Here is an 18108-nt window from a genome sequence, read left to right on the forward strand (position 1 = left end):
GTATCTGCTATTAACTGTTAACAGACATAATTGTCTTTTCTTCTCTCTACTTAATTCTTTCAAAGAAAATAAAAATGTAGCTCTTTAGGACCATTAACTAAGAATAACAATATAATTATATAACTGTATGCACTTCAAGCAAATAGAGCTTAGCTCAGAGAATATACTTCAAGCAAGCAGATTTCATTTGTCTGAACTTGATCTAAAGATATGTAATATCTTTACATGTCAATGTGAGGATATATTTTCTTTGTCTGTACTAGGTCTAAATACTTGATCTAAAATTGTGTAAAATAGATAATTTGAGTATCACCTGTTATTCAGAAACTCCACAGACTAGAAAAAGCTGGTCGTTTCACAGCAGTTTTCAAGTTGAAACTTCTTTAAAAATTGTTTTCTAGACATATTTATTTTAAATATGATAAATTTGAATGTCTAGGAAACTAACATGAATGCAGCTGGAAAACAGAGCTCTATTTCTTTTGACTATTATATATTTTTTCTCCCCAACATTCCAAAAAATATTGTAGTAACTCTTTCCTACCTATAAATATTATTATTATGTTATAGTAAAAAACAAAATACATTATAATATTAAAAACATAAGCATGCCTTATGAATTTACTAAATACAACAAAATTATCATCAATATTGCATTTATTATTTTCTATTTAATTCCAAACTTCCTCTTATCACTACACCCATCATATGTAAGTGTTAATAATAAATGAACAAATTCAGTAACCTCATTGAATGTAAGGAATGGACAGCAAGAATATTATGGTTGTCTTCTTTTAATGCATCTATGTTATATCAAATTATTTATATAACTTTATGAAATGTGAAATTGACATGATTTACTAATAACATATAAAATTTATTCTTAAGTCTACCAATATAGTTGCTTTGAAGATATTTATATTCATTACTTTATTTACATTTTCAAATTCCTTTAAATAATACTGAAACTATATTGGTACCTAATAGTTTGCTTCTGATGCATTTCTCTCTGCTTTTCTCTCTCTCCTTGCACGTTCCTTCCTTAAACACGCACACACACGCGTACGCACACACACACACAATGAAGCTGGATACCACTTAATAAAAGTAGAGGTGTATGTGTTTTGGGGGTGTCAAACAGCTGTCACAAACTGTCACCTCCACAAGAGAAACCTTGGCACACAACAAATTAAACTACACTTCTTTTTTAGCTGTCATTATTCATAGCCAATAAGTTGAAATGCTCTCAGCATTTCATGTGCAAATAAAACCATGAGGAAGCTCAGTAGATCAGAATAGTGGGCCAACAGATAAAACAAGAAAACAACGCGCTGTCTGGGCCTTTCTGAAGTAGCTCATCATCACCCCTGCACCAGTGTTCACCAAATGAGATCCAGCCTGGGGCAATGTATTAAATATGCATATCAAAGCAAATGAAAAATAAACCTGAAGATTCAAATTGGGCACATTTACATGCTGAAAATGTCCCACTCGCACCACTTTTAAGGTAGTGGTTCTCTGTTATTTTTACTTTGTGTTTGGCTAGGGGTTGAAGGAAGGCAACTTTGTAGAAGAAGCTGAAAAGCATAAGAGGATTTGCTTTAAAAGGGGAAGGCTGGACATGAATACAATCAATACACCTATGGTACAAAAGTCTCAAAAATGGTGAAAACTCTCCAAGGTTTTCTCTCATGTCCCTGCATAAAACACAAGTCTGTGGTAAATCTCTCCATTTTCCACTTGGTGTGCTGGTGGAACAAATTATTGCTTCCTTTCAAAACAAATAGCAGGGGGCTAAAGTAAAAATGTTATAGTTCAGATCTCTAGGAAATAAAAGGCTTTAAATTATGACACCCAATGAGGTGGCAAGCCCTCGTGGGTTCAAAATAAATCAGTTGTCATATTTACTTGACTGGGGGCCTGAAAGGAGAGCAACAAATGTTACAGTTGACTCTTTTATCCAAAGATGATGATTGATAAATTATTAAAGCACTATCCTCTTAGGTACAACTTCCTTCTTGAGTGGATATTTAAACATTACAATAGTCTCATAAATTGATATTGTCTATCAGCCAATACTTTAAACAGCCTATTTTATCTTATCTTTTCTATGTAAACATCAACATGGTTTAGCTCTACACATCCACTGGAAAAACAGTTGCCAAGAAACTGTTTTCGAAAACTAAGTAGTCGGTACTCCTAGAAATATCATGAGAAAAGCTTTTGGCTCCAAGAACTGTGAACCTCTCATTTTACAAACTATGTAAATAGACCCCCCCTCATTCTCCCAATAATGTGAATAAATAAAACTTTAGAAACAGAAAACAATGAAAATAAACACATAAAAAACAACAAAGATAAATATTTCTTAGGTAGTGTCATGCCCCATGGACCACAACACACTGTAGCATCACAGATCAGCAAATAAACTTTCCATAACCACTGCTGCGTCCTTTTGATTTCATTAGATTCACTCAATCTACAAAGGAGATCACCAAAGATGCCCTCACCATGATGGAAAAAGGTAAGGGTAAAGAGATAGGAATAGGAGCCTTCAACTCCATAGTATTTATTCTGTCACAGAACTGGATATCCTAGACTGAGGTTTTCTTTTCTAGACTTTTTCTAACTTTTGTTCTTAGGCTGACTTCCCATACGAGTGCAAAGGTTAATTATGAAAATCTATGACTGCATATTTTCAAAACTTTTGTTTGGAGCAGGGGAGAGAAGAACCTCATAGAAGGTATATACTAAGGCATCCCATTTCATTTCTCATAACAGTCAGGAATTGGGATGGGAGGTAGGGACAAACTGCCTTCAAGCCTTAATGCCTGTTTAACTCACGCGGAGTGTTAAATTAATATTTCGGCCACAAAGTTATTAAACTACAGCTTATACCATTTAGGCTGTGAGTTCAACTGAATATAATCTATAGACACCCTGTCCCCCATTTCCAGGCTTGAGTTCCTATAAATACAACTGCTGTTCACACCCACTCTTTAACCTCGCCACTCTTGCCTTTCCTACCAGCTGCAATCTTTCTTCTCTTTGCTTCTTTTTCAAATTTTCAGTCTCACTACATATGCTTTTTTTTTCTTTTTTTTTTCTTTTTTTTTTTTTTAGCATCAGACTCACTAGATTGGTTCCAAAATAGGATTAGAAACAGAGAGAATAGAAAGAAATCTCCTTTCCTGGCCTGACATACACAGTCATTTCTTACTATACTCTCCATCCTCATTCACCAACTGTTAAAGTGTTAAAATTCAACCACTAACCTATGTTTACTCAATCATAATTCCCTTCAGCTTTTTGCAATACATTGTTAATAATTGGTTCATCAAGGTTACTGTCTTTTAGTATGAAGATGCTTCAGGCATTTGGCAATAAGTCCATATTCTGACAGTAAGTTTCTATAGAGCAAAAGCCCTGAGAATTGTAATGTGTTCGTTCACCCCTTTTATTTCGAATGCAGTGCAAGATTGCCAATAATTCTCAGAATTGTCATCTCTGTGAGATACTAGGAAATTAGCACTCACTCCCCAATTCTCTTTCCTTCAGTCCTCTCTCTCCAGACCAGTCCAGCTAACCGTCTTGCTTCTTTCTATCCCTGCTGCACTGATGACACAAAATTAAGACAGCAGAAGACACAGTAGTGACTATATCAAACAGAATTTGCTAACACCCAAGTCACCAAATCCAGAAAACTTTACACATTAAGACCACAAATCACTCTATCAACTCTCTGGTTTTTTGGCTCTCCACATAAATAGGAGGGGGTCCAGGAAAGGAGAAATGAAAATGAAGGGTAGGGCAGAGATAGCAAGAAAGAGAAGACCCCAAAAGAGACCAAGTCATTTCAAAAGAAAACTAAATCAGTGGAGCTAGATGTTAAAACAACTTTACAATAATGCTTTGCCCAGTGGCCTTAAAAGATTGTCAAAGGCTAGCAGACTTACATGGTCAGCGAGATTTGTGGAGGAGCCTGAAAGTTCTTCATGATCTGACTTGGAGCTGCCGTCTCTTTCATCAATGACGAGGTCGATGGGCATTTTCCCCTTCAAACAGCTAATGTATCGGTGGCAGAAGTTATCGCACAGTTCGTGGACCTAGAACGAAGGTCATGGTGGAGGGTTCAGCTCATGTTGTTGTTGTTTTGTTTCATTTTTAGAAAGGAAAAATACCAGGTTGCAAGGTTACATTTGGAAAGAGCAACAGTGTGATGTCTTCCAAACTAACTCTAATTAAAGGGTGTAATAGTTGAAGGCAAGGAAACAATAGAGTAATTGTTGCAGCAGATATTATTCTCCAGAGACTTCTCTGAGCAACAAGTTACAATAGAGAGAGAAAGAAATAGGACTGGAAATAACTGGGTTCAGACTGGGAGTCCAGGGAATTAAATCTGATTTGATAATAACATCAAAACATTACCACATTGAAACTGGGGAGTGCATTAACGTTTGTGATTTTATAAGCTAGGGGTTCTGTATGTTTCCAGGGGAAAGTAATTGAGCTGCAGAGCAATGTAAAGACACCCAGTGAGGATGATTCACTCTGCCTGCACCTAATGCAAACCCAGGGCCGAGGGTGAGCTGAGCTAATAAAGATGCAAGCAGGCTGAGTGTCCAGTAACATAAATGGTTTGCTGCATTTCAAAATAATCCTGAATGCCTGAGGGGAATATCAGGGAGGAGGAGGCTATTTTAAAGGCAAGCCTGTCCTGATTCACCCACCCTCTGAGCCCCTGTGTTGAGAAGCGAGTTGAAGGATGGACATGGTTACATGCTCAAAATCTCCAGGTGCTCAATCCTTCATACTAGAGGTTTGTTAAAAACATCCCAACCCAACTAGAAGAGGGAAGTGGTTTAATCAACACCGGGAGTGTTATTTCCTGCTTACCTTTTCTAACTCCAAAAGATGAAACCTTAGGACTTGTATTGCTTGTATCATCTGAAAGCAAAGTTCAGGGAATGGAGTTAGAGCTGTGTGACTCTGAGGTCCTGTCTTGGGGTTGGGAGTGGGGTGACGATGGTGGTGAGAAAATTGGGCTGGGGAGAAGAAACGGGCAGGTGACCAGGAAAAACTTAAAGATCAAGAAATAGTCAGAAAAATCAAGTGATTACTGATCATCTCTGCCTCATTGGCCACGGGGTAGGAATCTGACTCAACCTGAGCATAAGCATTAATATCTTTCCCCCTGATGTTCACTGTGCTATTTGTAAGGACTGCTTTCCTCAGGCCAGGCCTTTTTTCTCCTTTTAGTCCTCTTTAAACATCCCCTCCCTCGACCTCAGGACAATTAAAAAAAAAAAAAAAAAAAAAAAAGGTCGCTTCTCAGGACAGAAAAAGCTTTTTAGAACAGCATACCCAGCGAAATCCTTCCTCACTAAAGAAGGAAATACTCAAGATGAATGCTGAGGCAGGGCCTTTGAAAGCGGATTTAAGTACTTTTAATATTGAAATCGTGCAAATTAGCAAAAGAATCGCACCTAAAAGTGGCCTGCGCTGGCCTGCCCCTCACCGCCCCCCAGCCCCCACCCCCAGCCCGCCCTCAGCAGTGCCAGCGGTTACATCCTTCGGGTTAGCCGCCCGGGGCTCGGCCGCCTGCCCCGGCAAACAGAGGAAATAACTCACTTCTCGCAGTTTACTCCTGGGGCCGAGACCTGGGAAACATCCCCTGCTCGCGCTCTCGGCGCTTGGTCTCCCGTTCTGGCCTCCCTGGGCTTCGCTCCCCACCACGTTCATCCTGCTCCTCGCTCGCCAGCTCCCGTGCGGGGGCTCTAGGCTGCGCCCTTCCTCCCTCTCTCCCTAGAGCTCCAAAAGAGGGTTCTGTTCTAACTCCCCAGAGCTCCAGCAGAAAGTGGGTGCTTCTGGGCATGGGAGAGGGCAAAGGCTGGGGAAAAACAAGGAACAGAGAGCCTTACCAAATTGTCCAGCTCTGGATTTGAGGAAAAAAGGGGCTTTTCGGCGCGAACCTGTAAGAAACAGAGAAAGTCAGCTTGAACGGTCACCCCATTTAAAATAAGAAAACTGAAATGTGAGAATGGGGACGGTGAAGGGGCAATAGTGGAGAAGAGGAAAGGGGCTTTGGCAAAATACAAGGAAAAACTGGTGCCTTAAATTAGTGGGGTCGCTGAAGAAGAATCAGGGCATTCTGGTCCTGACCCCATTAAGGGGGAGCTGGTATCACTAAGCTGTAACCAGCAACTCAGGGTCGTTCTCAGGGCCCCAAGTATCCCCTTATCCAGCCGTCCAAGAGGCTGTGGCTCTCCACTGCTGCCAGGGACCGCTCGGAGAGGCGCCCAGCTTCCTTGCCTCCCGGGCACTACCGGGTCCCTCACAGTCCCTCTCCCCAATTCTTGTTCAAGTAGCTGGAGGCGGGGAAAAAGGCCAAGCCCCAGATTAGGAGCAGGTCAACTTTAATTCGAGGGTCGAGACCCCGTATTCCTGCTGGGGGGGAAAACAAACACCCATATTTATCTCCACTTCCAATTCGCCCCCAGGCTCAGGGATGGGGAGGAGGCATAGAGAGCGGACTGGGCCAGAGGAACAGATCGGGTGTCCCTGGCCTTTCCTCCTTTCAAGTAAAGCTCCGAGGAAAGGGGAGGGGTAGTGAGGGACTGCCCGAAGATGAGTGGATCAAGAAGGCTGGACCTGCTTGGCGAAGACCGCGATGTCCTCGTTGAAGGAGTCGGAGGAGCAGACGTCTCCGCCGGCCACTCCAGGTTCTCGGGGAGTGCAGGTCGCCAGCTCGCACTTCTCAAAGACCAGAGCTAACAGAGGAAACAACGGGTGCCTAACGGGCAGCGCCACGCAGAGACACACACACAGAGACGGGGTGCAGAGGGGAAGGAGCAAGAACTGTAATCAACAAGTTTGGAGGGTGTGGAGTCCTTCTTTAATACAACAGGCACGCAACACACTTTACAACCCTTCCTCCATCAGCCGAGCCTAAGCCAGAAACAGAAAGGGAAAAGGGCCTGGCCCTCTCCCGCAGCTCAGAAGTCCCTCAGATCTGGCCAGAGAAGCCCTCGACCACTGCAGCCCGACAAATAAAAACAGCCTCAGTTGGAACGTAATGAAACATCGGAGTCGCTCAGGCAGTCTGGAGCCCTGAGTCGATTCTGATCCACTCCCCACACTACGGAGGCCGCCGAACCAACCCCTGAGACCCAGCCCAGCTCTCCCAAGAAAGGAACACTGTTTGAAATTAAAAAAAAATAGTTTTAACTCTGCATTTTAATGGGCATTTCGACGAGGCCGAAGGCTTCACCTACAGACACACGGGAGTGACATTTCCTAAATGCAAGAGAATGCTCTTCTAATCTCTCCACCCCCTTGCCTTACAAACTTATTTGCTCCACTTCTACTAAAGCCCCAGTGTGGGGGCCGAAATAATAGGAAGGTTACACGCTGTAGAGCTTCCTTCCAAAGACCACATTTCTCTCAGCGTTACAGGAGACAAAAATAAATAAATCGCGTTTTAAAACTTGTAAGTGTGCGTGCGCGTATGCCCTTTGTGTTCCTCCGGGCGGCTTAGCCACACTTCGGGATGCTTGCGGCCTCTGGCTTGGGGCTCAGTTGCTGTTTACCCACTGTCCCCTCCCCTCGGCATCCCGTCGCTTTTCCCACCTACCCTCAGCCGGAAGAGCCCGTGTGGTACACGTTAGGATCCTGCATCCCACCCCTCGCCAAGTGCTCTCAGAATATAAAATAATTTCCAGCCATCTTCCTTACTCCCCCTAAGAGCGGCTCCAAGCAAGCAACAGTCCCTTCCACCTCGCTGCACTTCAAGGTCTGCCCCCTTTATTTACAGAGAATTAAGAAGTGGGTGATTAGGACTTCCTGGCCGACAGAAGCAGCCCTGATCCCAGCTCAGGCTGCTTTTAGTGACTCCCAGACCCTCAATAGGAAACAGAAGAAAAAAATAACTAAAAAAACCCCAAAGTTGCTCCTCATCGGCAGGAAACTTTCTCCTTCGTCAAGGCCTCTGTTAGGGAGACTGAAACGAGCAGCCCCGCGTCCTTCAGCCAGGAATCCTGTCCTCGGGGAGAAGGCCCCGGCAGGATTCTGGGGACTCAGTCACTCCAGGCTGTGGCGTCCGGAGTGGCCGGGCTGTGGGAGTGAAGGAGGCTAGTTCTTCGGGTCTTTGACTCCAGGGGCAGAAGAGCAGGCCCCCTCCACGGTCCTTTCCCAAGGCAAGCGGCGCCCGCCCCCCACCATGCAGAAATAACTCCCCACTTAGTGGTCCACCCTCCCACCCCCACAGAGACAAACACACACTCACTCACACTCACACACAGTAAGCTGGGTCCGGGGGGTCGGTTTACCCATAGATCGCGTCCTTGTCCCGCTTCAAGGCGTCGTTGACAGCGGATCCCATGCTGGCCGGCATGACATTGGGGTGCGGGGCGTGTGCGCCGTAGTGCTGTGTGGCGTGGAGCGGCGGCCCGTGGTTCAGGTGGTGAACCGGGGGGATCGGCCGTGGCGCGTGAGGGTCTCCGTACATGGAAGCGGGAACCCCTACTCCGTCCATCCCGCCGTAATGGGGTAGCTCATCGTACTGTCAGAACCCGGGAAGAGGGAGGGGGCGCAGGAGGTGAGGGAGAACAGAGGAGGGGGGTGGAAAGGGAAAAAGAGCAGAGAGAAGAGGGTGAACAGAAAAGAGGGGAAGGGATAAAGATGAGAGAGAGGAGAGAGGGAGGGAGAGAGGTAAGAAAGAGGAGAGGAGGAGGAGGGAGGGAGAGAGAGAGAGAGAGAGAGAAAGAGAGAGAGAGAGGAGAGAGAGAATAAAAATAAAAACAAAGTCAGAAAGGAGAAAAGTACCGAGCACAAGTTGAGCACACAGAAACCAAACCAGCCAAAACAACGAAGTTAAAAGTTGTGAGGGAAAAATGTTATTAAATTTAAAAATGAAAAAGCATGAACCAAGAGCAACGTTTAGAGAAGGAAGAGGAGGCGGCGAGGCCGGGGATTTGAGGGGGCGCCGGGAGGCCCCGCTCCCGCCGGAGGCAACAGAACCGTAGCGAGCCAACGGAGGGAGAAGTGGAGTTAGTGTGAGGAGGAAACCCCGGATCCCACCCCTAACCCCCCTTCGCCTCCTCTGAGGATCCAATAAATCAAAAGGCGAAATGAAACAAAATAAAGAGAAGAAAAACGCTAATAATCAGCACAAGAACGCCGAGGACGAGGAAAGACTAGGGCCAGTGCCTCCCCGGGGGCAGGGAGCGGAGGGTGGGAGGGGGAATAACGTGAAAGTTACCAGAAACATTATTTAGCAGCGGATTCCCTGCGTCCTTGTCAATTTCAGAGACAAAACAAGCAGCCCAGGCTAGTAGTCTAGGCGGCGGCGCAGCGGCTGCGGCAGCGCGGCCCCAGCGGCGGCCCCGGCGGTGGCTCCTACGCAGCCCGTGCCCGCCCCGAGCCGCGCGAGCAGCGGCGGCAGCGGCGCAGCAGCGGCAGCAGGAGAACCGGGGGAATCGCGCTGCTGGGGTAAAAGCTGGAGCGAGGCGAAAGCGTGTAACGATTGCACACGCACACACACACACCACTCACACGCACTCGCCGCCCGCCCGCTCGCACAGCGCTGGAACACGCGCGCCCAGACACGCACACACGCACGCACACACACTCGCACACACGCAGAGGCACGGGGGGGAAAGAAGCCGATGAATAATTTTGCTATTTTTTAAAATACTGGCCGCCATCATCAAGCAGCGAGCAGCAGCAGAAGCGTTGAAGGGAGAGGAGGCATCGGGACAGGCCCCTCTTAGGAGAGGATTTATATCTAGGTAAGTGTTGGAGATTTAAACCTACCCTTTGCGCCATCAGTCTGCGCTCCAATAAACTCCTGGATGTGTCGTATATTTAATATCCCAGTCCGGATAAGAAAGTGATCTAGGCTGAAGATTCCTTTTTTTTTTTCCAAACCAAAGAGACTTCTCCCAATTCTCCAATATGTTATTTTTTAGGGGGGAAAAAAAGCCCAGGCAAGACAACGAAGAGTTTTTTTTTTTTCTGTGATATTTCTTCTTTTTCTCTTTTTTCCTCTTCTTCCTCCTCCTCCTGATCTTCCTCCTCCTCCTCCACCTCCTCCTCCCCCCTCCCCTCCTCCTCCTCTTCGGTCCTCCTTTCCCCCTCTTTCTCTTCTCTTCCCCTCAGTTGGAAAAAAAAAAAAAGAAAGAAAGAAAAGAAAAAGAAGAAAAAGAAGAAAAAAATTGTCAAGCCCCCGAACTGAAGGTTACGAGCGGCCCGTCAGCAGCCCACATGTAACCGAACTGTCGTGTTTCATGGCTTTTTGCCACTCCAGCTGTCAATCAAAGCCCGGAATGTCAAGGTAGTGAATGAATGATGGTTGATGATGATGAAGAGGAGGAATCTTTCAGACCCGTTTTTTTCTTCCAGTAAAACTCCGCGAGGGGTTTCTGCTTCTTGAATTTTTTCCTCCCCCCTCCCCCCTTTTTTAGCTTTGCCCCCGCGGTATCTATAATACGATCCTCTCTCTTTAAAGTATTGTTCAAAGAAAGCAGTGAGAAAAATCAAGAAAAAAAATGAATAGTTTGCAAAAATTGGACTTCCTCCCCCCCTTTCCTGGTAGGTATTTTGTCTCTCCCTCTCTCTCTTTCTCGCTCGCTCGCTCGCTCTCACTCGCGCTCGCTCTCTCGCGCTCGCTCTCTCTCGCTCTCTTTCTCTCTCTGGGAGATGAGTGAGTGTCAGTAGGTGTTGGCAGGTTGGCTGCTGCCTGGCTTATTGAAGAGCCTCAGTTTGGCGGCGCGGGTCGGCGGCGGGAGAACGAAATGACGGAACCCGGAAGTCGTGGTGGCCATAGCCCGTCGTACGGCGGAGACACATCCCGGGAGTGGGGAGCGGGAGCGAGGAGGAGCGCGCCGCGCGGAGCCTCTGATATGCAACGAGTGCGATCGGACAGCCCCGGCTGGGGGGGCGGGGGAGGCGGGGGGCGGGAGGGGGAGGGGAGGCTCGAGCCGGGCGGACCCGAGCAAATCAGCGAGCCTGCTCCTCCACGGGGATGGGGGACGGCGGGGGGGAGGAAGGGGAGAGTGTGTGTGTGTGTGTGAGAGTGTGTGTGTGTGCGTGCGCGTGTGTGTGTTGTGCGCGCGCGCGAACAGGGAGAGAGGGAGAGGGGGAGAGAGAGAGAAGAGGACAGGGAGAGCGCAGAGAGGAAAACTGCAGAAAACCACAGGGAAAGTACGGTACCGCCTCAGATCTTTTCATTTTTTTTTTTTTCAAAAACTTACTTCTAGTTCATTTTCCCATCACTCCCGGCTCCTGCCTAACTGGGTCTTGTCGGAGACGTTTGGCATGGCGCTCTAGCTTTTGTTCCTTTTAATTCCGCGGCCTCCCTCTCCTCTGCCCGCCGATTACAGCACCCCGAAGGCTTCCTGCTAACGTCCAAGGGCAGCAAGCTCTGCAGACCGTACCATTGCCGGGCTAAATTTTTTATTAAGTGGCACTTTCTTTTCTGCGCAGATCCAGCAACCTTGTCAATACTCATTTTTTTCCAGGAACAGAAGAGACCAGCTTAATTCAGAGCACACTCCCTCCCAGCGGTGCGGACAAGGGGCCACCCCGAGAGTCTTTGGGGGCCGCGGCGGAATCGGGAGGGAGGAAGTGAAGAGAGAGTCATTTCGGTCCGATGTAACCAAGGGCGTGTGTGTGTGTGTGTGTGTGTGTGCGCGCGCGCGCGCGCGCGCGCGACGAGTGTGCGTCTCCAAAGTGGATCTTACTCAGAGCTGGGAAGCACAGGAGGGAAAGAGGGGGAGAAAGAAGTTGCCGGGCGAGGAGGAGTGGCCGGCGCTCACAGCCCAGCTTTGTTGTGGTCGCCCGAGGCGCAGCGGCGGGCCGCGGTAACGCCTGCTAATGGCTGTGTTAATTACACAGGGGCGATTTCGCGGGGTCAGGAAGATGGGGCCAGCTCCGAAAGAACTTTTCCAAAAAGGAAAAGGAAAGGAAAGGAACTACCCCACACCGTTTGGGTGGAAACTAGTTGTTGCCGGTGTCTGGTCCTCCCTGGCCCAAGCTGCACCAGGCTTCACCTCTGCGCCGCTGGTTTCCCGGCGGCCGCGCGTCAATCACTACGAGCCCGGAGTTGGGGGCGGAGCCACGGTCACCCGGCGCGAGCCGCGCAGCCTAGCAGCTCCCGCCGCGCCTCGGCCCCTTGTGGCGCGGCCCGGCCGGGACAGGCGCTGGAAGCGCGCCCTCTCCCCAGCTTCTCGCTCTCGCCCTCCGAGTCCCTGGCCCAGAGAGTGGAAAGCGGACTGTTGTTCTCCCACAGCCGCATCCCTCCCCAACTTTGAACCCATTCTGGGAAGTGGAGAGTAGAGTGTCTTCCGCGCGCCGCGTCTATCCGACTTTCCCGCGGAGGGAGGGTGGGGTGGGGGAGGTTGATTAGAGAGAATAAAGTACTGTGTGTGCGTGTGTGTGTGGTGTGTGTGTGTGTGTGTGAGAGAGAGAGAGAGAAAGAGCGGGGAGGAGGGCGGGTGGGAGGGCTCTTTTTTTTTGGCCCCCTTTCCATTTTCCCTGCTTCACTGTAAGCTTTCGAGCAACAGAAACTAGGCTAAGATTGCAGACTGCAGAGACTCCAAGCGGAGTCGGAGAAATTTGGCCTCGTTTTAATAGGGCTGAGGAATGAACTCGGGAGGTCAATAAAGCCCTCCAAAAATGATGAATGATTGAGCACCTGTGATGATGATAGTGATTACCAGAGCAATTAAACAGTTTGATTAAATGAGCCATCATAACAATGATGTCTGCGGGAAATCGGCCCTCACATATAAAGAAAGATAGTGCGAAGGGGCTGGCAGAGGCGCGGATAGCGCGACGCCAGGGAGAGGGGCTGCGGGCCGCGAGGTTTCTGCCCAGTGGCCCGAGCAGGGACGGCCGGACTCACGGAGCTTCAGGGAGGAGAGTGTAGCCCCGGTTTTCAGCCACTCTTTTTGCCCGGCTTCAAGCCTGCTAGAGCCGACGGGTAGGAAATCTGAAGGTTGGGGGGAGGGTACTTCCTCCACGTACTCTTTTTTTTTTCCTAGAAGAACTCCAAGATTAAAAGTATCCTTCTTATTTGTTGCTGAGTTGCTCGTCGACATTTAAGAGAAGGTGAGTAAAAAAGAAAAGAAGATGAAAGAGAAAAGAAAAAGTTGGTCTCCAGAATTTTATTTCAATCGACAGTTAGGCGAATTCAGTTTAGCCGGGACCGGGAGGTTTGAGAGGGCGGCGGGGTGGGGAGGGGAAAAAACCACAGTCTGCTCTCGCCGCGGAGCGTTTTCGACTTTGCAAAGCTCTTGATGTTGGTGGGTCCAAGTTCCCGGTGCAGCGCCGCTGGCTGAGAAGTTTGTACTGTTTTTACTCTTCTCATTATTCTTAAATTCAGTTTAGGAATTTAAGTTTATCGTCGCCAATAGGATTATTGTTGTTTCAAATGTCTTGTTCAATAAGTGCCAGTTACGTTTCTTTTTAAAGGAGACTCCTCAGTGTCCTTGATAAACCTTTTTTGTAAAGATCAACTTCACGCGGAACTTCTGCCTTGCAGGGTTTAAACATTCAACATTGCTACCTTCTGTTTCTTTTTCTGTTTTTACAGTGATACTGTAAAGTGAGTTAGCATCTGTATAGCTTTCATTTAGAAAAACTTAAGTTGCATTTCTAGAAAAACGTTCCTTCCCTGGCAGTGTGAGTAAAAACAATTCAGACAGATTGATGATTTCTATATTTTTTCTTTCTTTCTTTTCTTTTTCTTTTCTTTCTTTCTTTTTTTTTTTTTCTGAGACGGAATCTCGCCGTGTCGCCCAGGCTGGAGTGCAGTGGCGCGATCTCGGCTCACTACAACCTCCGCCTCCCGGGTTCAAGCGATTCTCCTGCCTCAGCCTCTTGAGGAGCTGGGATTACAGGCGCGCGCCACCACGCCTGGCTAATTTTTTGTGTCTTTAGTAGAGACGGGGGGGTTTCACCATGTTGGCCAGACTGGTCTCGAACTCTTGACCTCGTGTTCCACCCGCCTCGGCCTCTCAAAGTGCTCTAATTACAGGCGTGAGCCATCACACCCGGCCGATTTCTATATTTTCAAACAATCGTAAGCTAATAATAAGTTGATTATCCGGTGATAATCTTGGGTTTTACAAAAAAAGAAAAGTTTAAACTTTCTTTTCATGTGTCTTCATCAGATGCAGAAGGCATTTTTAACCTTAACGCCTTTCTCTCTCTCTCTTTCATATTCTTAACTTCTTTTGCATTTTATTGAATACATTAAAGCAAACAACAGGGACAATATGGTTAGGTGTAGGAGGGAGAGAGAAATATGACATTTTAAGATATTGTCAAAAAATCATATTTAACTTCAACGACTTTTAGTTTAAAAAGTGTGAGAGTGTTAAAAGTGCATTCCTACTGGAGGAAATCTGTCTTTTAAAAATTTGCCAGTTGTGTCAGGGGAGAACCCAGAATTTCTTTGAACGAAAGAGATCTTACTTACCTAGTTGCATGTCACTTATGAAACTGTTAGTTTAAAATAGAAGTCCTAGTGTAGTGGATTACACACGAGGAGATCAAGTTGGAGTCGATTCAAGGTATTGGTTCTTGGTCAGTCTGATGAATTCAAAGGACTGTTACCTTTAATCAGCGACTTGCTGGTGTTTTATTAAAAAGCTCACCTAACATTTAAGAATTTCCTGGTTTCCCCCATCCCCAATTTTCCAGTCCAATAGAAGTGATTCCAAAGGAGTAGAGTACCCGCACTTTCTGATTTCCATCCTGGTGGCATTTTGCTAATGCCCCATTGTCAGCGTTGGCACTCCCACCCAGGCTTCCAGGCTCATCTGCTCTCCCACATTTGGGGTGAAAGGAAAGTAGGTGGGGCAGGCCCGGGAGACAGGCACGAAATGGGGGTCGCAGGAGGTGGCACACACCTCCGTCAACAGTCAGCTCCTTCTGCCCAGGCTGGAAATGGTTTTAACAGGCGGTAAAATTTCATCTTGCGGTGTCAAATTGGGGTCATTTTGGGGTTAGAGTTCTCAGTGTCCGAGAGGAGCTGTCCAGCTGCGTGGGGACTCATTAACTGCAAAAGATCTGTTTCAGTAAAAACAATTCAAAGACAATCAGAAGGCTAAAGACCCTCTACAAATCGCATTTTACAAGTGCCCCAGAACAAATATGGATGGTGAAACCTATTTCTTCAGAATCCCAAATCAGCTACTTAGCTCTGGAGTGGGGGTGGGGGTACTGCATAAAAAAGAGGTGAAAAGGAGGGGACCAAGTGGGTGGGGACCAATGGAAGGGGGAATCGGGCCTCTCAAATTTAAGAGTCTGTTTTTAATCACCTCTTTCTTATTGAAGCAACCCCAAGACTTCTGAAAACTGCTACTTTTCTATTTTTCCTTTTCTTTTTTGAGCCAACATGGAATGCTATTATAGGTAACATTTAAGATTTAAAAGGAATAATTGAATTCCACTATAGTCCCTTAATTTGAAGGCCATTGGCTTTACGGGGGAGTGTTTAATTTGAACCAAGCATTTATGAACCCAGACTCTAAATGACTTTGCCCACACTCCTTAAGGAGCTTGTGTATTTTTCTTTTTCTTGAAAGTTATAGAATCTCAGCACAGATAACTTCAAATTCCTCAGAACTGTGAAGTCCGAAGTGTTAATCTGTGTATTAAAATTGCCAGGTTTAAATCCTTTTTGTCTTCTTACAACAGTTAGAACAATTGACGTCTTGCTATAGAAGCAAATAAATCCAACCTTAATCTTATTTGTAACTTTATTTAATGTTTTAATTTGGAATATTTTGGATTAAGCAGATCTTTAAAAACTGTGTAAGGTTAATTTTTATTCCGGGAGGGAAGTTCTATTTACTGGTTTTGAAAAAAAGACATGAATTATTACTTTGATTTTCAAAAATTCCTTCAGGTAAAAGGAAAATTCAGGTTTGAAAAGAGAAACTAGATATGTGAAATGCCAGGGATTTTAGGATAAAACCAAGTCAATACTTAAAAGTAAAGTGTCATTTGAAAGAAGTTTTATTTCTTGCATTACTGAACTGAGCAAGTAAAAGTGATCAAAAATATGTTATTCCCTCTCCATCTCTCTCTATCTCTGGACTCCACCTCTGTTACTAGGTCTTCTCTTTCCATCCCCAGCACTTCTCTTTAGGTTCTGAATGACACAGTGAATTTTTTTTTGTTTTTTTTTGGTAGTCTAGTTATTTTCTCCAAGCTTCTCAGAGTATTTCTAAATTGTTATTCAAGGAGTTTGATTTCAGCCCTGCAGAAACAGCCCTGAGCCCAGCATCCCTGGGACAAAGGCAGAAGGGGCTATCTTCTGTCCAAGACCTGCTGGCTGACAGTTGGAATTTTTGATATATATTTTATTTGGCGTTTCCAATAACGTGTTTGTCTCTCCTTCTCCACCCCTTGCAGCCATCTATTACTTTTAAAACATCCCTTCTCCATATACATCGGCTTATCCTTGTGAACTGTTCTTGACCTTCACAGCAGTGTAGCCAGCAGCTCTCAAAGTTGGCCTAGAAATAATTCCACTGGCTTCCTTACCTGTTAACTTTACTCACTCTTCCTAGCTGGGATCAACAGAGGCAAGGGGACTTTTTTGTTTCCTTTTGTTGTTGTTGTTGTTGTTGTTGTTGGTGGTGGTGGTGGTGGTGGTGGTGGTGGTTTTTGGTCCTTTGGTCCTTTTCCCACTTAAGCTTTCTATAATAATTTTTTCTCTGCCTCCTCCCATTAATAACGTTTAAGCACCCCACAATTTATTTTTTAAATAAAATGGAGTAAAATTATTACAACTTTTTTCGCTTTTTCCCCTGTTCTTATTTCTCCCAATTTTAGCTGCTTCACCATCGCACAGAAAGGATTTCAATAAATAGCCCTCTAGCGCTATCTGGCGGGGCTCCAAACACTGCGTGCGCTTGCTCTCACTGTTTCTTCCTCCTTCCCGCGCTCTCTTCTTTCCTCTCTTTCTTCCTCTCTCCTTCTTTTCCTTTCGTCTCTTCCGCTCGATTGTTTTTCTCTTTTTTCTGTCCTCCTGCGGCCTCTTGTCTAGTTCCTACCCCTACTTACAGCGCAGGCGGCTTGGAAAGCCTTGGCCAGAGACTAGTAACCCTCGCAACTGGGAGATGCTCTGGCGACGGAGCTCTCTCTTCGGATCCCTCCTCCCGCTAACCCAACGCGGATCACACACATCCTTTGCCTTTGATTCGCACCTTAAAGTTGCTTAGCGTGCTGCTTAAGTCCCAGCGTCTCAGCTGGCGGTGGTTTGGAGAGGCTTAAAACTGCATTCGTGAAGTTTGGAGGAAAGAAATCAGACACTGGAATTCAGGGCTAGTGGAGCCCAGCTCAGTTTTAGATCAGAAGGCCGAGTCTCAGTGCGAGATTGAGGAAGGGTGTGGGCTTCACGGGGGCGGTGTGGGGCTGGGGGGAACAGCACGGCTCGGCGCCTAGCCTGCGAGAGGGAGTCGGTGTAGGGGGGCGAGCGGTCCTCCACCACCTCCGCCCGATCCGTACTTCACAATGGACTGCTCGAGTTTGTATCCTAGGCCTGTCCAGGATTGTTTATTACTTCACTTAATCAGCTTTATCTCTTTTCTTCCTCCCCCTGCCTCCACCAAATTTGGAGAGGAGTGGGAAAGAACTGGAAAACTCACAGGGCAAAGAGAGAAAACCAACAGTCAGACTGAGGGAGGAGGCACGCCTGGGATGCAATACCCAACAGTCTCCTCCCTCCTTTCCTGCAATTTGCAGGTCATTGTCTTTCTTATTTGTGGCTTTTTTTTTTTTTTTTTTCTTCAGTAGCCTGTAAACAATCAACACCGCGTAGGGAGGTCAGAGGCGATGCGACTGTGGGGGAGATTCGACTCAGACTAGGTGCTTTAGATTTGGACCGGGCTGTATCCATACTTTATTAAAATTCTCATGTGGGCGCGAGCTCTCTCTCTCTCTCTCTCTCTCTCGCTCTCTCTCTCTCTCACACACACACACACACACACACACACACACACACAGCCCGAGAGAAATTTCCAATCTTTGAGCAAATCTCTTCCATCTAGTCCTTGAAACAGAGGAAAGGACATGGGATCTGAAGGAGAGTTA

The 18108-nt window shown here is 46.5% G+C and overlaps 1 protein-coding gene across 6 annotated transcripts in view; it reads right to left on the reverse strand.

The window, feature by feature from the left end:
• MEIS2 (Meis homeobox 2) overlaps positions 1-11763 on the reverse strand; it is a 218376-nt gene extending 206613 nt beyond the window's left edge. For 3 of the 6 annotated variants that reach the window (XM_025390191.1, XM_025390193.1, XM_025390190.1), the window contains exons 1-6: positions 9814-10506; positions 8328-8560; positions 6652-6793; positions 5922-5972; positions 4897-4947; positions 3957-4106 (exon numbers count right to left, since the gene is read on the reverse strand). In XM_025390191.1, coding sequence (XP_025245976.1) covers positions 3957-4106; positions 4897-4947; positions 5922-5972; positions 6652-6793; positions 8328-8560; positions 9814-9825 — 639 coding nt within the window. In that variant the 5' untranslated portion in view covers positions 9826-10506. Of the gene's footprint in view, positions 1-3956; positions 4107-4896; positions 4948-5921; positions 5973-6651; positions 6794-8327; positions 8561-9259; positions 9756-9813; positions 10906-11252 lie in introns of those variants that run through there. The other 3 variants (XM_025390194.1, XM_025390192.1, XM_025390195.1) reach the window with 3 other exon arrangements.
• Between the last annotated feature and the right edge of the window lie 6345 nt (positions 11764-18108).

This window comes from Theropithecus gelada, chromosome 7a, assembly GCF_003255815.1.
Source record: "Theropithecus gelada isolate Dixy chromosome 7a, Tgel_1.0, whole genome shotgun sequence".
NCBI lineage: Eukaryota > Metazoa > Chordata > Mammalia > Primates > Cercopithecidae > Theropithecus > Theropithecus gelada.